The sequence below is a fragment of the Mizuhopecten yessoensis genome, unplaced genomic scaffold, assembly GCF_002113885.1.
Source record: "Mizuhopecten yessoensis strain PY_sf001 unplaced genomic scaffold, ASM211388v2 scaffold716083, whole genome shotgun sequence".
In the NCBI taxonomy this organism is placed as follows: Eukaryota; Metazoa; Mollusca; class Bivalvia; order Pectinida; family Pectinidae; genus Mizuhopecten; species Mizuhopecten yessoensis.
This window is the reverse complement of record NW_018479939.1, coordinates 55,519-75,160: the sequence shown is the minus strand read 5'-3', so window position 1 is coordinate 75,160 and position 19,642 is coordinate 55,519. Positions and strand designations below refer to the sequence as shown.

At 34.8% G+C, this 19,642-nt stretch overlaps 2 protein-coding genes across 2 annotated transcripts; one reads left to right on the top strand and one right to left on the bottom strand.

Moving 5' to 3' along the window:
• Positions 1-1,123: 1,123 nt before the first annotated feature.
• On the bottom strand, positions 1,124-7,070 carry LOC110441650 (2,4-dienoyl-CoA reductase, mitochondrial-like). The gene is made up of 8 exons (XM_021484852.1): positions 6,989-7,070; positions 5,867-6,066; positions 5,305-5,362; positions 4,569-4,803; positions 4,136-4,235; positions 3,330-3,402; positions 2,570-2,716; positions 1,124-2,230 (listed from the first exon to the last, which is right to left on the bottom strand). Exons 1-8 carry the CDS (start codon positions 7,043-7,045, stop codon positions 2,108-2,110), a joined length of 993 nt encoding a protein of 330 aa, XP_021340527.1. The 5' UTR covers positions 7,046-7,070; the 3' UTR covers positions 1,124-2,107.
• A 185-nt stretch (positions 7,071-7,255) lies between these two features.
• Positions 7,256-13,490, top strand: LOC110441649 (bolA-like protein 3). The gene is made up of 4 exons (XM_021484851.1): positions 7,256-7,353; positions 10,171-10,303; positions 11,995-12,083; positions 13,169-13,490. The coding sequence occupies exons 1-4, from the start codon at positions 7,324-7,326 to the stop codon at positions 13,235-13,237; spliced, it is 321 nt and encodes a 106-aa protein (XP_021340526.1). The 5' UTR covers positions 7,256-7,323; the 3' UTR covers positions 13,238-13,490.
• Positions 13,491-19,642: the final 6,152 nt, after the last annotated feature.

Sequence of the window (19,642 nt, the reverse complement as noted above, 5' to 3'; positions counted from 1 at the left end):
AGACCCTGGGGGCAATTCTAATATCATGACTGCATTCGTCTCTTTATGCCATGCAACAATTGTATATATAAATTTTGGGGTGGGGATCTTAACCATTTCGAAGTTATGACCCAAGGGTTAAGTATCCAAAGGTGGGGTAGTCCCCAAGGCCATCCTGAAAGCATATGATAGAGTGGGAATCTCAACGGTTTCCAAGCTGTGACTAAGAAACTAGGTCCCTAGGGGTTCGGTCAGACCCCAGGATCTATTCTAATGTCATGACTGCATTCGTCTCTTTATGCCCAGCATTTGTATATATAGTTTTTGGGTGGGGAACTCAACCGTTTCAAAGTTATGGCCCAGGGACTATGTCTCAAAGGGTTGGGCCAGACCCTAGGGCCATCCTGGAAGCAAATGTGCATTCTTCTCTTTATACTTAGCAATTGTATATATGGTTATATGGTGGGGATCTCAACCATTTTCATGTAATAAACTTTTTTGGCCCCACCCCTTAGCCCCACTGTTTGTACAATTTTGAATCCCTGCCTCCCATGAATGCTTCGGACCAAATAAGATTGATATCCAAGGCATAGTTCTACAGAAGAAGTTGTTTATAGCAATATATCCAAATTGCACCATTTTGGCCCCACCATCAGCACAACCATTTGTACAATTTTGAATCTCCACCACCTAGGGATGCTTCAAGTCAAATATGGTTGATATCCAGTGCATAGTTCTACAGAAGAAGTCGTTTGTAGCAATATAGCCAAATTGCCCCCTTTTGGCCACGCCCCTAACCACCCTGGGGGGTCAGCCCCACCATTTGTACAATTTTGTATCCCCACCACCCAAGGATGCTTCCAGTCAAATATGGTTGATATCCATCTCTTAGTTCCAGAGAAGAAGCCGCTTAAAGCAATAAAGCCAAATTGCCCCCTTTAAGCCCCGCCCCTCAGCCCCACCACTTGTACAATTTTGAATCCCCACCACCTAGGGATGCTTCCAGTCAAATTTAGTTAAATTCCAATCAGTGGTTAAGAACAAGAAGTCGTTTGAAGAAATTGTTGACGGACGGACGCCACGGTATGACATAAGCTCACCTTGGTCCTTTGGACCAGGTGAGCTAATAATAACAGGAGAGAGATCATTTTACAAAAAAATAATTTATTCATGTCAATATCACAGAATAACAGAAAAGAAGCAAACAATTTAACCTTTGAACAAATGTATATGTATTGAGTCAGCTGTATTTATATATAGATGCATTCACATACTGGCAAATTCAGTAAAGTGGAACAGAAATTTCTGCTTTTGGTGGGTTTTTTGTTGTTGTTAATTTTGCTGTTCAACAACTTAAATTCAACACAGGGCAGAAATTATCTATAAATTTGACTGTCTATATAGTTATCTACATACAGAGTAATTAATCAATAGTGTTATTGTCTATAGAGTTATTCTATGAGAAAAATAAAAGGTAGGCAATTTCAATACCGAACAAAGTTGTTTAAAAAAGCTGAATAAGTAAACATCTTGCAGGGAAAAAAATATTGTTGCTTTTTTTGCTCCAAAATACCTGCTCCTCAAAGGAACCAGGTCTAGAATAGATATTTCAAGTGAAAAAGTGTGACGATTTTGATGATTATAGTCTACTAAGAGACTCTACCGACTACAGGGAAAGGGGAGGTAACACACTACTAATCAGAGATATATTGAAGTTACCGACTGTAAAGATATGACTTAAAGTCAGACAATAGTCATAAAATGGCAAGTCAATCTGCTTACATTGTCATGTAAATGATCTTGAATATTTTGCATAAGGACTTTTGATTATTTACATAAAGTGTGTTTACAAGAAATACAGGTTGAAGAATGGCGTAACATTGACAATTGTAAGCTTTAAGGCCACATTTAGACAAGTTCAGTCATCACAAACACTTGAAACCATTAACCACTTTCAGTAATCATTACCTAAGCTGATTCCACTAGATCCTTATTTACTAGGATATTCCATGTGGTAGGGATCCTTAATGATCCAAAGAGTAATAAAGACTTGGTTCTAACTTTCCACTGCATCTAAGTCAGGTGTTGATCACGTTTGTCTTAATTCAAATTCAGCCCTATGTAGCAATTAAGATCCCTTGGTATTACGAATCATTTCCTCCATTATGTCCCACTGTTCCTTTGTAACCTGGCGAAGTTCATTAAATGATCCTGCTCTACCGATAAATTCTCCTCCATCGAACCGTACAACCTGAAACCAGAAACGTAACAGTATAGATAAATGTATACAAACATCGACAGCAACCCACAGACATGTTGATTGAGATGAAAAGTTACCAATCAAACTTATTCTAAAAAACAAATAAAATCAAATCGGCTAAAGTTTTAAAAACTCTAGCCTGTAACACTGAAATGACTTCTTTGTATTGTACGTAACAACTCAGAATAAAATAAGTATATATTTTAATTGGTAGCTTCAAAACATTTACACGATAAATTACTCCAGATAAGTAACAGAAAATTGAACACAAAACCAGTGTTGAATTGAAGAGTTACACTTTCAGACAGAAAGAAATTTATTTTCAGTTACCTCTCCTGTTACCCAGCTAGCATAGTCACTGACGAGGTAGCTAGCCAGGTTAGCAATCTCTTCTACTTCTCCAAGGCGCCCTACTGGCATCACTTCCTTTACATTATCTATAAACTGACCAGTGGGGTCCAGACGGCTAAATGCACCCTATCATAAGACAACAAAAGAATTACAGCATCTTTTCAATATCAATGATATCAAATAATTTATTTAAGGATTAACTTGAATATATTTTTGATGTTATGGAGATATAACACAAAAAAACGGAGTGTACTCTAAATAGACTGTGAAGCGGTTTATGATGAGAGTACTCTCCGGTTTTTTGTGTTATAGCTCCATAACATGAAAAATATATTCAAGTTAATCCTTATAATTTAATCTACTATACACAATCCCTGTGGAAATCCAATTTTATTTATCGACTCTTTTCTCTTAGAAATTATTGCGCCGCTGTATCAACCAATCAAAAGCGACGTTACAAATGGCGATGTCATTTTTTTACGTTATGGGATGCTAACATAATTTTTTAAGCCAATGGAAATGCTTGTTACAAGCAAGATTAAATAATTATAATATAAACTGAATCTAGAAGGATGTGGGTTTGAACTTAATGCTATTATCTATACATGTATTACCAAAATAATGGGAATAACAGCCACGGTTGCATTGGTTTTAAAGTTCTGACTTATTCAATAAATCGTGAAAAATCTTTTTAGCGAGATATCCCGGTGTCACTATCTGTACAAACAATCACACTTACCACTGTTTGGATAGGTCCTGGGGCAATACAGTTCAACCTGATGCCATATTTTCCCCACTCAGATGCTAAAGATCTGTTAAAAAAAAAAAAGAGAAAAAGATCTGTTGTAAATTTTGTTTTTGCTAGGATAATCATAACACATAATTGTTAAGATTGACGGTGCTTGAACTAAAATTGTATTTTGGGAACAACTTTTGTCAGACATAGAACTCTTTCTGTAATGCATATCTTTTTCTGGTTTTGTACCATATATCAATCTGAAATCACTACTTACAGCAATATTCTTAGTTGACAACCTTGACTACCTTAACATTTTTACCAAGTTTCAATTATGTTTTTTTGATCAGTTTTACTATACAATTAAACATCTCTATGTTTCTTTTCATAGATTACAGTAATTAAGAATTGCTTTACCTGGAACAGTTAACCAGTTACATACTCTGTCCAGTATACTTATTAACCCTTTCACCACTGTAGACCATAATGGACTGATCAAGATCAATGCATGGTCGAGTTTATTAAAGTTACATAGGGTTGAAAGGGTTAATAAGGACATGGGTGACCAAAATCACTGCACCTAAATAGCTTAACAAAATGTTAAAACCTTGGAGTGTCTTGAATTAACTGTTTTTTGTAGTCATATATTTTATACTTTGTTGGATAATGATGTTATAAGATTATCGTAAAATTTCAAAGTTGAATAATGACAGGATGGGTGACAGAGCCTAGGATATGGTATGACCAAGTTTTAATAGAGCCAAGACATTGACTAAAATGAAAAGAACACAGGATTAGGTGATATATACTTTGTCATGGCTTCAACTCCTGCCTTGGCTGCGGCACTAGGAGAGACATAACCTGATCCACTTTCTGCGTATATGGTAGTTATAGCAAGGAAGGCAGCACCTGTAGAGAAAAAGGCTTGTTATAATTAAGCTAAAAAACATCCATTTTAACAGTCAAATTCAAAGGTTTGAAATTGTGATATAAACTGTGTGCATGTAAGGTTGATGCCAACAAACCTTACAGACCTCTCAATGACCAAGGTCAGTGTGAATCCATGTAGCTTTTGTTTATTCATTAAGATTGACCAAATTTCGTTTCTTTTCGTGAGACCGATTGAAATTTGTGAGAATGTGTCTCACGCCGTGAAGATTTTATCGGGCAGTTTTCGTGAGTCTCATGCCAAAATCGTTAGATATGGCATGTATGCTTATTAGGGATACAGCCAGAACCTACCCTGTCCTGCGGCTATGAGGCGCTTGCCAATGTCAAGAGTTACATAGGCAGAGCCATTGAGTACAATGTCTGTGATGGTCCTCCAAGCGTTGGGAGAAAGTCTCTCTGATGGTGATATAAAATTTCCAGCAGCATTGTTTATAACAACATGTGGTAGTCCAAACTCTGCCACACACTGGTCAACAGCCTTTTCTATTGTCTCTGGCTTTCTCACGTCAGCAGCCACAGCAATTACCTAAATGAACATAATAACATACTAACATTTAAATATCCAGTAACACTACACAATAATCGAAACACTTTAACATCAACAATAATAGCATGACTGGTCCTGTTATATTGTTTACAGCTGTTTCACATTTCAAGTACTTGTATTTTTATTGTTTTCAGTTGATTTTCCTAAAAATAATATAACATGTGGTTAGGAAAGATACAATATTTGAAAATCTCTGCAGTTATGAATGAGTCTTTTTTCAAAAAATGCTGACTGCATGGTGACTTTACGGACAAGCTACAATTTTACCAATTAAAGAGCTTCAAAAACAATATCTACAAACAAGGTATCCCTATTTTCACATCTTGTTATGAGGTCTGATGGAAGTTCCCTTATTCTGAGAGTTGAAACCGAATCTAGATCTGGTCTTTAAAATGCTGTCAAACATTCCAATCTGTACAACAATCGAGTACACATGTACTCAGTACAATTGCTGGAAATATGACAATGAGTCTGTTATACCTTACTTCCAGTTTCCTTGGAAATTTCAGCTGCTGTTTTTTCAAGCACATCTATTTTTCTGCAAGTATCAAGACAACATTTTACATATAATCAAATACTTTCCTCTAACATATCAGATACCAAAAAAAAAAATATAATTAACAAGGTTACTTTGAAGTGGTTTGACTGTTGTTGATTGATCAGTTGCAATTGTTTGTACGAATGAAGGAAACATATGAGTGTTTTGAGGAAATAGATGTTAAACAAGAAATCTTTCAACAGCAGATTGATGAATGAGCTAGTGCACATCATAACACACATGTAGTATTGCATTATAGGAACCAAAAGGAATACCTCTTTTTTAATTGAGTTAGTATATGGTGTTTATCAAACTTCATGAGCTTTTAGGATAGAAAAGTTGAAAGTTACTCCCTTTAAAGTTATTACTTGAGATATTATGTGCAGCAAAACCAATGAGTGACCATAACTTTAAAAAGAAAAGTAAAATATTTGGGGTTATTAATCTTATTCAAGCTTTCATGCTATTAAAAGAGAATGAAGGGGTTTTAATACGGTGACTTACCTACTGGTGATAACAACTTGTGCTCCGAGTCGAGCCAGCATTGTTGTCATTCCTTTTCCCAGACCAGTACCTCCTCCTGTTATGAAAACTGTCTTTCCTTTAAATGAGCCTTCTGGTAGCATGGGAGTCTTGACCACTGGAAACAGCTTGCCCTGTTCACCAGCACAGTAGGGAGACGAGACTGACAGCTGACGTACATTCTAATAATTTGAAACAAGTCAAACAACACAGGATATCAGAAAGTTAAATGATTTGCATAAAAACATTGAAGATACTGAAATGTTTTCTGAGTGCCACAATATATCTTATTTCAATTCTGGAATCCTTAAGATTGTGTACATCTCAAATCACTCTTCTGCGACATTAGGCCAATACATAATAACAATAATAGCCATTTATTTAGCCCTCTATCCTGCAGAAGCTAGCGATGCTCTAGTACAGCACTTCAAAAGTTAACTTAAAAGACAAATATATTTATATTAAAAATATATATACAATCACGGAATAAGATTAGATTGCTATCTAATTAGTCTGTGATACCACGGAATTAGATTTCTAAGTCCGTGGTGATACAATTGATATTAAATAAATATTAAACTGAATTTTGTTGAAACAACACTAGAACTGTATTCTCAGGATGTCATTTATGTTTTAAGACAAGAAATAATAATCTTTTTAAGACAAGAAATAATTACATAACTGAATCCCTGTTCAAAAAGAATACTTATTAAGCTTACAAATTAAAGCTTTGAACAGTTCTCTAGTATAACCCATCAGCTCCTGAACAGTGATCTCCCCTTGGTCTGACTTGAGATACTTCGTTCATGTCAGCATAATCAGATGATGTGTGATAAAACTGCTGCATGTATCAGTTTCCACAATTTCATTGTATTGCGTCCGACAATTATTTTATCGACAATAAACCAGCACTGCTTGTATCTCGTTACTGCAGTTTGTGTCGTCGTGAACTTTGAACCTTTCTGCTGTACTGTGACTGTGTGAGCTGTCATTTAGTGATATATATCTGTTTTATGTCAATTCGTTATATCTGAACCATGAAGAACTAATTAGTAACATTAACACATTTGAGAAAACACATCTACCATGCATTAGTCTCCTTACTTGAATTTTAAGAGCCCTATGGACTCGACCGGCAATTCTGTTGCAGAAGGCTGACATCTTGAAAGATCCCGGATGTTGTTGGGGAGGTATTGGAAATTGTTGTTACAGCTTTAGATAGACTGCTTCCAACAAAGCAAGCTATGCATATTATTTCACAAAATAGCATCAGAAAATATAAATATATATTTTATAGGAATAGTAAGTAAACCTTAATCTAATAAAAAATGAGTGTATTTGCATATTAATTTATTGCAAATGATTACTCCATATTTGACTGCTTCCGCATTGGATCATCAACAATGTTGTGAAGTACTGTACATTGGAGTAAGGGCAGGATGTTTCGTAAATTCTTTCTGAACAGACAGGTATTACTTCAGTTGTTAATTAGTACAACTCTACTAAAACCCGTCTTTGTAACCACTTGTCATGTTTTCCATTACTGTGATTGGTTTTAGAATATTGGATACAATGATAACAATGGGGATTATTGTAACTTATATAATTACCATGCTCTATCACTGATTTTCTTTAATAATTTTCTTAATAACTAAAAGACCTATCTTCATGATATTTGACCCTTGCATATCAGATACCATGGATGGAATCTGATAACAATGACCTCATACAAATGACCTTGACCCACTTTCAAAGTCACATGGGTAAAATCTGAACCAATCATGCACTGCTAGACTGGGTCACCAATGATCCTGGGACCCTCCAAACTCTAGACAGACACTCTACCAACTGGGCTTCCTGGTCGCCTACGACAGATCTACTATTTTGTACTGACCTCCTTTCTTTATCTAAAGTCTGTGCCCCCAAAGACAACACTATACATTCCAGATTCGGGAATCTGAGTGACCTTGCCAAACATCAACCCAACTAGTACTTGAAGCAAAGGATGGTCACAGACACCAAATGTATTCAATACATGACCAGACAGGGATTTGAACCCAGGACCCTTCCTGACCTTATCAAATTTTCGTCTTGATAATTTTCGTGACAGTGGTGCTGATAATGTAACTGGGAACAATTAAAATTGGCTATAATGAGTGAAAACTGTCTCCTTATCAAGAGCTAATCTTGATAGATGTATGGATTCATATACGTTTTACTAGGCAGAAATTGGGTGCAATAATTCCTTCATAAAAATTAACTGTACCTGCATTTCAGATCATAGGGGTCAATAGTTAATAATAAAATAATAATAATACGCATCGTCCTTATCTAGCTTAGAATAATGCTACTCTAAATCGCTTTAAAGTACATATTTATCTACAACTTATACAATCAATACGATTAGCATACATATATATACATTAATCTATTCAATTTTAAGGAAACTCTTTCTCTGAATGTTCGATGCATACACCGCCTTCGGGGGATCAGACCCCGGCTGCCCGCGTGGAAGGCTGGAGAGTTAACCACTCGACCAATCCGCCCATGTTGACAATTTATGCATGAGTCGTCTAAATTATAAAGAGCCCTGGCGTCATGATACACTGACTTCAGTATGTTAGGTAGCTATAGGTCATACATGCACATTATTTTCTATTTATTGTATTACAATTAGAGGTCACCTATTAACACTGGCTCAATCGAGTCAAGGTCAGCATGGGCTTTCATAGATACTTAATCACAGATACTTAATCACAGATACTTAATCATAGATACTTAATCATAGATACTTATAATCATAGATACTTAAAAGGAAAACTAAAATCTTATAAAGTTCCCCATGATCAAGTCCCAGGTACATGCATGTTTTTTGTCCTGCAGATATCTGAGTTGGGGTGCTACACAATCTCTGCATATTTCTGACCTTGACCTATTTTCCAGGTCAGATATGTTGAATATCTCAAACAACATTACCTATAGAACTATAGGATCTAATCTACGTACTTGGGTCATGGAGCAGTGTGAATATGTTTCTAATACAATAATATTGTGACAGTGGTGAGGACAAATCTCAATTTCAAGCACTGGCAAGGGTCAAAGATCATCATGGACTGTAATTTGTTAAAGTGTAAAACTAAGAAGATTTTGAAAACTTTGTTCACTAAAAAAACGTAAAATCTTATTATGTTCCATGTGGCGCAGGGACTGGGTATTGAACAAAATAGGTACTGGTGGTATATGCTGGATTTTGAGAAACTAAAGGAGAAAACTTCAAACATATATTCATAACAACTGGAATTAGATTTCAAAATCTCATTGATATCTCCTAGATCCAGACAACTTGTGAAAACTTTATTATTTATTCTTTTATTTTTTGGTAAGATTGATCTTCTCTGCTTCATAAATAGTAAATTTTGGAAACAACATGTATTAGTACATGTAAGTTGTCAGTATGTAAAAATATCATCAAATTTATGACATCACAAGTCCATGTTCCATGACAAAGGATTAATCACATACAGCACATAGAGAGAGTTTCCTTGTTTCTTTGCCTCCTCTTATATTATCTGTCTTCTTACATCTCATACTTTTATTCTCTCTACCTTTATTTTTCAAATATTTTCTCTCTCTAACTTTGCTTAGAACTGCTATAACGTGTTTCTAGGGTTTCTATTTCACTTCTTGAAAAAAAAGCAATAAACAGAAGATTTAGAACTATTATTTGAGAGACCCAACCATATACATATACACTGTAACCATATACTTGTACATGTACCTGTGTTCTGAATATGAAGAGATGGCTCCAGGTTCTGGCTCTGTTCATTGCTAAATGTGTGATTGATTCCTACCTTATAACCATGTATACTATTGCTTGACAGGATGAGATGAATACACTTGTGCTACTATTGTTAACCCCAGATCCTGCTGGCCGCTAGTACTTTATTTTTTTTTATGTAGGATTGAGAACCATTTTTAGTATGATGAAACAATTACACAAAGCCTTTATTTACGATAGCATATTTGTAAGGCCTTGAGCTAGGACTATTTTCCTCAGCCTTCATCTCTGGGAAATACATTAGTGGCCATCATTAAATATTTTCCCAACATTTTCTGTCTTTTTAATATTTAGTCATAACACAGGCATAAATTGTTGATTATTTCTTAAGTATTGTAGCATTTGTAGTTTTAAATGATTCACATTTTCATGATAGAAGCAAATAAGTCTGTGTTAACAAACACTTTTTGATAAGTATACTGATAATCTGTCTCATCAACATTTGCAGTTTCCTGTAGGGAGATGGCTACGCCCCTATTGTGAAGCCAGCCCACCACCGTCAGAAGCAGAGCAGCAGCTAGTAGGCATACTGAAGGAGAAGTTTCCAACTGCTTCACATGTTGAAGTCACAGATATCTCTGGTGAGAATATTTGGGATATCTTTGATAATATATACATCCATTTGGGATTATTTAATAAGAAGTTTGGCATGATTTTGTTATTTTTTCTATAATGGGTTAAGGCCCAGTTTTTTCGAATGAATGACCTTGTGTTGAAATCTTTAAACAACTTCTTTATAACTAGAAGGCCTAGGTTGATGATATGGCTAGTAACATACTGGAATGAAGGGTGCTACCAAGCTTGTTCAAATGAATGACCTTCACTCATATTCAAGGTCACAGGGGTATATTGTCTTATAAAAACTTTAAACGACTTCCTCTGAATTACCAAAAGGACCAAGATGATGATATTTGGCTAGTTAACTGCTGGGATCATCTGAAGGGGTACCAAATTTGGTCAAATGAATGACCTTCACCCATATTGAAGGTCACAGGGGTCAAATATGTCTTATAATAAAAAGATGGCTAGAATGATGATCGATATTTAGCAAGTGTCATGCTGGGATAAAAAGGTTACACTCTTTCCAGGTCACATCTGGTCAATTGTGTATAATCCTTTGAAAGACATCTTCTCAATAAACAAAAGGTCGAGGGTGGTGATATTTGGCAAGTTGCATTCGGATGAAGGGCTATGAAGTTTGTTCAACTTACGTCTTTGTTTGACTTTCGTGGGCACAGGAGTTAAATGTGTTTAAATCTTTTAATAGATTCTTTTGAATGAATTTGAGTCAAAGATACTGATTTTTTGCCTGCAGCTTTATTTTAGTCCACTTTTAAGGTTACAAGCATAAAATTAATACCAGGTGAGCGATTCAGGCCTTTTTGGCCTCTTGTTCATACCTGTCTCTGACACCTGATATTCTACTTCATATAATGTTGTGTCAAGCATTGAGTAAATATCAATGACGCAATGTCCTTGATACATGCATTATGTAAATCTACCTGAAAAATGCACTGTCTCTTACATACAAATGGTGAAACTATAAAAGCAGGGTTTACATACATTCTCTGCCTGTTACCATATCTATCCAACAATAAGCCCATGCCTGTTGATAAGCCTATCTGTCCTTATCAAAAGCCTGAAATTAATTCTCCGATCAGTAATACTACCCCCACTTTTGATCCCACATTTCATAGTGTCCCTGGGCTTATTTTGGTATAAAGCCATGGTTAACATCAATTCATTCTGAAACAGGCATTGCCTGGTAATAAATTATAACAGCCTAACACTCAAGGCCTGGAACAGGCTTCTTGACTTATCAGGAAGTTGTTCTACAAACATGAGATGTTCTTTATAGATCCTGAAATAATGTATTTCAAGTATTGTAGTGCACATATTTGTTTTCGTGCCCTGTAACAAATTGTATCAATTGTACTTTTGGCTAGTAAAGGTTTTGCTTTAGGTCAATTTTGGACTGCAACTGCAACTTAAATTGTTCATGACATTTTGTGACCTCCTTGACTTCTGTGTACTTGGTAAGTATTTGTGTTTAGGTAATGTATCAGTACTGCAGATAGGGTCACATGACTTCATATGCTAATGCTTCGCTATGAGTACAGCATGTTGCATTACTTATTGCATTCTTGACCTTTGAACTTGATGTCTTTGACCTTGCTTTAGTTCTTAAGTGTCAGAGCTTGGTATCCAGTTCTTATGATCATGCTTCTTGGTAATGATGTTTACACAAATAACAAATAGTTTCTTGTCACAGGAGGTTGTGGAGCCATGTTTGAAGTATTGGTAGAGGCAGATTCATTCCAAGGAAAGCGAATGGTGGCACAACATAAAATGGTTACAGAGGTGAGTAATTATATACACACTGTATCTTTATAATTTTATCATTTATTATGATACATTACTTTGGAAACGCAATGATGAAAGAGCCTCTTTCCCCGATGAATTTCATGTATATTCAACTTTTAATTGAATAAAGGATTTTGGCAGATTTTCTCTGATTATTTATGGTGGTCTATTGTTTTGTGATTATTTATGATTATCTATTGTTTTGTGATTATTTATGATTGTCTATTGTTTTGTGATTATTTATGATTGTCTATGGTTTTGTAATTATTTAGGGTTGTCTATTGTTTTGTGATTATTTATGATTGTCTATTGTTTTGTGATAACTTATGGTGGTCTATTGTTTTGTGATTATTTATAATTTTCTATTGTTTTGTAATTATTTATGGTGGTCTATTGTTTTGTGATTATTTATGGTGGTCTATTGTTTTGTGATTATTTATGATTGTCTATTGTTTTGTGATTATTCATGATTGTCTATTGTTTTGTGATTATTTATGGTGGTCTATTGTTTTGTGATTATTTATGATTGTCTATTGTTTTGTGATTATTTATGATTGTCTATTGTTTTGTGATTATTTATGATTGTCTATTGTTTTGTGATTATTTATGATTGTCTATTGTTTTGTGATTATTTATGATTGTCTATTGTTTTGTGATTATTTATGATTGTCTATTGTTTTGTGATTATTTATGATTGTCTATTGTTTTGTGATTATTTATGATTGTCTATTGTTTTGTGATTATTTATGATTGTCTATTGTTTTGTGATTATTTATGATTGTCTATTGTTTTGTGATTATTTATGATTGTCTATTGTTTTGTGATTATTTATGATTGTCTATTGTTTTGTGATTATTTATGATTGTCTATTGTTTTGTGATAACTTATGGTGGTCTATTGTTTTGTGATTATTTATAATTTTCTATTGTTTTGTAATTATATATGGTGGTCTATTGTTTTGTGATTATTTATGGTGGTCTATTGTTTTGTGATTATTTATGATTTTCTATTGTTTCATGATTATTTATGATGGTCTATTGTTTTGTGATTATTTATGATGGTCTATTGTTTTCTGATTTTAGGCACTCAAAGAACAGATAAAGGACATGCATGGTTTAAGAATCACAACAAAAGTTCCTGATAATTCCTAGCACTAATTAATAATTGTTTGTATGAGAGTCTGATATTATGTGATAGAGAACAAGTATAAAATGTTTAACTCTCTTCAATACACTCAGTGGTTAAGGATTACCATACCACAGTAAAATAATGAAATCATGCATTCAAAACTTATTTTACCGGTATGATTATAGATTTGAAAAATCATTTTTTAAAAGGAAAGTATACCTTGCGAGACTTTCATGAAACATAACGGAGAGGAAATAAAAAAAAATATAATCAACATTCGGACCCTTTTATTTCATTTTGTTATCATTGCTGAAACAGGATTACCAATTATGTTTTTGTATGAGAACGCATGTGTAAACTCTCATACATGGTACTTAAAATACCATTAACAAACACAACTAAATAATGGACTTGAAATTCTCTATTGAAAATGTATTCCATGTAGGCTGATATGGTCATAGCTGCGATAACGTAGCTTCTAACGAGGAGACATTTTTATGTATTGATACCCGGCTGGGTATTAATATATAAATATGACATTCATTAGCAGGTGACAGTGAATATTTTTATACACCCGTCAAATTTGACGGAAGAAATTTTTGGTATGGGGTTGTCCGTCCGTCCTGTGTAAACTTTTGTTTGTCTGGCAATCTCCTCCTACATTTTTCGACCGATCTCTTTGAAACTTGGTATACATTATAATCATGATATGAAGTTGTGTCTCCCTAAAAAGAATTTTGCTTCAACGATTTTTACAAAAGTTATTGCCCTTTGTTCATTTCAGTATTTGATTTTTTGTCCGGAGATTTTCTCCTACATTTTTTACAGCATGTCAGCTTACCACTCTTAGAATGATGCAGCTATTATTTCATTGTAAGAAAGTATAAAACACTATATGGCATTCTACGGGCGTAAATTGTTCAGCCCCGCTGTACATTTGTTATATATTGATACCCGGCTGGGTATTAATATAAAAATGTAGTACTAATATGGTCAGTGATTAATATATATAGAATTCATACCGTCAACCCCGAATACACTGAAAGAGGGTGATGACCCTCTTTTGAAAATAAAAAAGACGGTCATAGCGCGCGACGTCTTTTTTCGCAACAAATTTAGGAAAAGTACATGTAGATGTTAAATTAGAACTTTAATATTTTAATCATTCTACATTCATTGAACTATTCTTCCAGCAGATCTAGTTAATCCTCATCCATAATACCAAATTCAAAGCTGAAAAATAAAAAGATTTGTCAACAACACAACTTAAAAAAATAATTCATAATAATAGATTTGATACTGTGTTTTCACAGGCATTTTTTTATGTCAATTAAAATGGTCCTGACAATAAGATGTCACATTCATCTCATATAAAATACCATTTTGTTTCTGTCAGTAAAAATGGTCCTCGCACCCTACTCATATAAAATATCAGTTTTATACGAGTAGGGTTTGAATTCTTATTGTCAGGATCAATTTGATTGACAGAAACAAATAATCAAATGCCTGTGCGTGTTTTTGAAAGTCTAAGCTTAAGTAACGTCGTTTTTAGCACCAGATCCAACTGAAATATGCGATTAACAAAGAGTGCAGAATGGAGTGTTTGGTCCATGACCGCCAGACTTTATCCACTGTAACTCATTTCCCTACGACATTTGATATGTGCACAATTATCTTTTCTTTTAGCATTTCGTATAGTAGAAACTGCAAGTCCCGATAAGGACTTCTTCCTTCAAGAAGACATAACGTTACCTTCAAAATACGATCTATACTACGTAAATACAATTGTAAAAACAACTCGATTATTCGTTAAAACACCTCACTAATAACTTGTCGGTAAGTTCAGTAACAACGGTCTTTATAGAAACATTTGAATTCAGTTGACATTTATACTGCTGCAATGATACATATTTTTGGTATTACACACAGACCAATACAGTTTGTGAAATACATATAAGTAAACACGTGAATGGTTGCAGCGATATATAATATACTTTGGGTATTGAGTTTTTTTTTTTTTACATACATGTGAAATATTTTGTTTGTTTCATGAAGATAAGATTGGGGAATTATTACAGCACTGTTGTAGTATCTGGTGCATCATGATATTCTGTGCATAAGTATTATTCTTACATTACTTTCAACATATTTTTCAGTAACAAGTACTGGTATATGCATATTGTTGCGTAACATTTAAACACTGTCATTTTATTTAAACAAACTATAGTTTTTAAATTTCGGCCTTTTCATGGTGGGCTTCATTTACAATGCCTCTGAAGTGATGTATGTGCCATGTAAGTGCTGAAATAGTCTTTGGTATAAATAATTGCACAAAATTATGCTACAAACAAGAGTTTTATACAATATGGTGGACTTAATTTGAGTGATAATTTTTAACATTTAGTTATGGAACACAATTATGCATGTATAAAAACAAAATTGGAAATTCTCATTACTATTGGATTGATTAAACCACAGAAGCTTATAATAAGCACGGCGATTATTCTGACAGCTCTACTATTGAAGCAAGATTTTATTTAAATATTTTTTGTCTCCCCTCAGATAAATACCTTCTGTTTCAAAAACTGTACAAGAGTAGAGAGTTTCATTATTTTATAAAATTATATGTTGACATCTCAACCTATCAGTTTTTGTAACTGGGATTGATCTGGATTTGACAATTAAATTATGATATATAAACCAAGCAATAATCTTGTTGATGTTTCTGTGGCATTCCCCTTCGATACAAAGTGGATGATAATGTATAATTACCCGGGTATATATAATGTCTGTGACCTTGACCACAGAAACAATATGGATGGCACTGTACCTGTATGCTTGACCTTGACCTTACATTTACAATGTAGATTCTGTGTGGATGGTACTGTACCAGTATGTTTTTGTGGCATTTTATGTATATACAAAGTGGATGGTAATGTATAATTATATATGATGGTTGTGACCTTGACTACAGAAACAATATGGATGGCACTGTACCTGTATGACTGACCTTGACCTTACATTAACAATGTAGATACAGAATGGTACTTTAACTGTTGTGTCTATGATCTTGGCCAAATAAACAACAATATAGGTGATGCTGTACCTGTGTGTCTGTGACCTTCACCTTATACAATGTAGATACACTATAGATGGTTTGTCTGTGATCTTGAACATAATGCAGAGTTAATTGTACTGTAAACAAGTATGTCCATGACTTCTATCATAGAAACAATATTGACTGTATTGTACTTGTACTTGTATATGTCTTTGACCTTGACTTTTGATATATATGATGAAATGTGCTGTACCTGTATATCTCCATGACCTTGTCAGATACAAGATTGACTTTGCTGTTTATGCAGTAGATATAAGGTAGATGGTACTGTACCTGTATGTACATGGTATTGACCTTGGATACAAGATTGGCTTTGCTGTTTATACAGTATACATGACCTTGACTTTGGATATAAAGTAGATGGTACTGTACCTGTATGTACATGGTATTGACGTTAGATACAAGATTGACTTGGCTGTTTATACAGTAGATATAAGGTAGATGGTACTGTACCTGAATGTACATGGTATTGACGTTAGATACAAGATTGACTTTGCTGTTTATACAGTAGATATAAAGTAGATGGTACTATACCTGTACGTACAAGGTATTGACGTTAGATACAAGATTGACTTTGTTGTTTATACAGTAGATATAAGGTAGATGGTACTGTACCTGTATGTACATGGTATTGACCTTGTTAGATACAAGATTGACTTTGCTGTTTATACAGTTGGTATAAGGTAGATGGTACTGTACCTGTATGTACCTGGTATTGACCTTGTTAGATACAAGATTTACTATGTCAGCAGCTGTCTCACCTTGATACACATACAGCATGTACATATGTATCAATGTGTGATACATGTAGCTGGTGACGGGTGTAACAAGTATTGTATATGTTGAGTAGATCTAGTCACGATACACCTGGCACCAATAATTTGATACCTTGATACAATTGTCACAAATAATATGTATGCTTGATCATTTTATCACATATATACATAACGTTGATAAATATTTCCACTATTAATGTCCACTCTGCAGGTAGGGGATGGGGGAAAAATACACTTGCTGTTACACACCGCATGTATCGTCGGAGGCGGCTTATGAGGGAACCCCCTGCAGAATTGGGGATTTGCTTTTGTGTCCCAAAAGCGACCAAAATAAATCTGCTGCACCCATTGCAATATTTGGGTTTTTTGATTTCTTTCTACATCTAACTTCTTTTTATTTCCTAGCGCCTTGCTTGGCAACACCTCACTATTGGCTTTAGCAGTGAGGAAGGCAATGGTTCTGTCCCCAGGCCGGGACATACCAAAGTCCTTAAAAATTGGTTGTTGTTTTTCCCTGCTTAACGTTCCGCATTTAGAGGAATGGCAACCACTGGTTCACCTGTTGTAAGTATAATGTGACTCGGCGGAATACTGATCTGGGTGTCTTCGGCATTTATTTCAGTGAGAGGCACTATAAAGTCGGCATCAGATCCGCGCTATCACAAGGAGGCAAACACGCCAACTGCGCCAACATGTCCTATCTCTTGCATACAACACACGCAAGCACGCATACACGACACACATGGAGGCATGTTCTTAAATGACCTTAGCTGTTAACAAAATTAAACCAAACCAAACCACCATTAATGTTTAGCTTGATCCAGAATTCACTACATAACTACTGATTATTATGTCCCTCAGAAGCACACAGTTACCGTCAGCATACACGTTAATAACATCAATGAGCAGGGACACAACTCAGAATTGTTAAAACTATTGGCGAATATATGAACCAATGAAACATTTAAAGACTGAAAACTGTCAAGAAGAGTTAGTGTTCCAAAGAGTTACAGCTTGTTGCCTTTTCGAGGACTTCCGCTAATTAAATTTCAGTTAAATTTAAGTAATTTCACGTCTTCATCAACGTGCATCTCTCGAAAACCAGTATTGTAAGTTTTTCCATCAGTATTTTGATATCTGTCCCGGCTATCTGGTTTTTCGAGTCAAGTCCGTGAATATATGAATAACTGAAACACGTGAACATGGGAATGCAGGGCTGTTACTACGAAGAAAAGGAAAGTTCACGATCATAAAATCAAATTGTCCTGTGGGTCCTGCTGTACGTATGTTAAGATCGAGATAAGCTGCTGATCTACATATAAAAGCGTCTGTAGTATCCTTGATTTTAAGTTACGGGTGGTACAAACAGATTTTTTTCATATCTAAAAGTCAAGTTGAGGAATAATGCAATGTCGTTTTTACCTGTCCATTAAGGTCTTTTATCATTTTATCCAAATTTGAAAAAAGAATGTCGTCCAAAATAAGGGCACAGTTTGTGTCCATGGGTATGTCAACATCCTGTTAGAAATTCTTGACACGTTGCCACCGAAATTATATATGAAGAAGATCATCAATGAAATATAGAGTCCGTTACAATATTAATTCACAGTAAGATATCGACTCCTCCTATGTTCTCTGATAGTTCAGGAATCCACCGACAGGCCTAAACAACACCATAACTGCTTACATTGCATAAAATAACAGTATAATAACGAAGTGTATGTAAAACAGCAAAATATGAGCAAATTAAAGATTTACACGGAGACCGTTGGAAAAGTTCAATGGAATGAGACAAGGCGTTCTGAAAGGGTAAGTGTTTCTTCTTAATCGACTACACAGCCATGTAAATCCAGGTCAAATGCAAGTTATATCACACTCCCAATGCCACAGGGACCTGATAATTTGTTAGAGCTATATTTGGACCTATAAACTAAGGCGTTCAAAGTACTTTTACATGTTTTAGGGGTTAATATCGACTTTCGGCAAAAATGCCACCCCAATTATTATATATACGAGACTCATTAGGGGAAAGTCGATTTAAACCCCTAAAACTTGTACAATTACACTGGACACCGTAGAACAGGTCCAAATATAGCTGTAACAAACCATCAGGTCCTTGTGATGAAGGCTAGTTTCGGAGTATTGATAACGAAGCAACACCAAATCCTGTGTTTTAACACGGACTTAGATAATCTAATTCCGTGGATTTAAGTTTATCTGTTAGCATTCGACATCTGTTACCGAAGTCTTGCTATTCGGAGTAAGCTCTTGAATACCAAACCAACCCAACTGCGTCTGGAGAAGCAGTGATATATATGCTACATGTACATGCATTATCAAAAAGATCACGATAGGAAATCAAAATAGTCATGTTTAATGTACAGCTTAGTAGTAAGCTGTCTCTGTTAGACCACAGGAACTTGAATTTCTATCAGAATGGTCTATTTAAGCTCAGAGAACTGATTAAGCCCAATATATACCCCCCTTACCGTATTTAAGCTCAGAGAACTGATTAAGCCCAATATATACCCCCC

What these genes read in the sequence shown, in the direction of transcription:
- LOC110441650 (XM_021484852.1), bottom strand. Translation starts at nt 7,045, where the DNA reads ATGTCAGCCTTCTGCAACAGAATTGCCGGTCGAGTCCATAGGGCTCTT. An exon ending in CCTCATAGCCGCAGGACAGG is followed by an intron (nt 4,236 to 4,568) that starts GTAGGTTCTGGC and finishes TTTTCTCTACAG; the next exon opens with GTGCTGCCTTCCTTGCTATA. An exon ending in CTAGCTGGGTAACAGGAGAG is followed by an intron (nt 2,231 to 2,569) that starts GTAACTGAAAAT and finishes TTCTGGTTTCAG; the next exon opens with GTTGTACGGTTCGATGGAGG.
- LOC110441649 (XM_021484851.1), top strand. Translation starts at nt 7,324, where the DNA reads ATGTTTCGTAAATTCTTTCTGAACAGACAG. An exon ending in AATTCTTTCTGAACAGACAG is followed by an intron (nt 7,354 to 10,170) that starts GTATTACTTCAG and finishes CAACATTTGCAG; the next exon opens with TTTCCTGTAGGGAGATGGCT. An exon ending in TGAAGTCACAGATATCTCTG is followed by an intron (nt 10,304 to 11,994) that starts GTGAGAATATTT and finishes TTCTTGTCACAG; the next exon opens with GAGGTTGTGGAGCCATGTTT.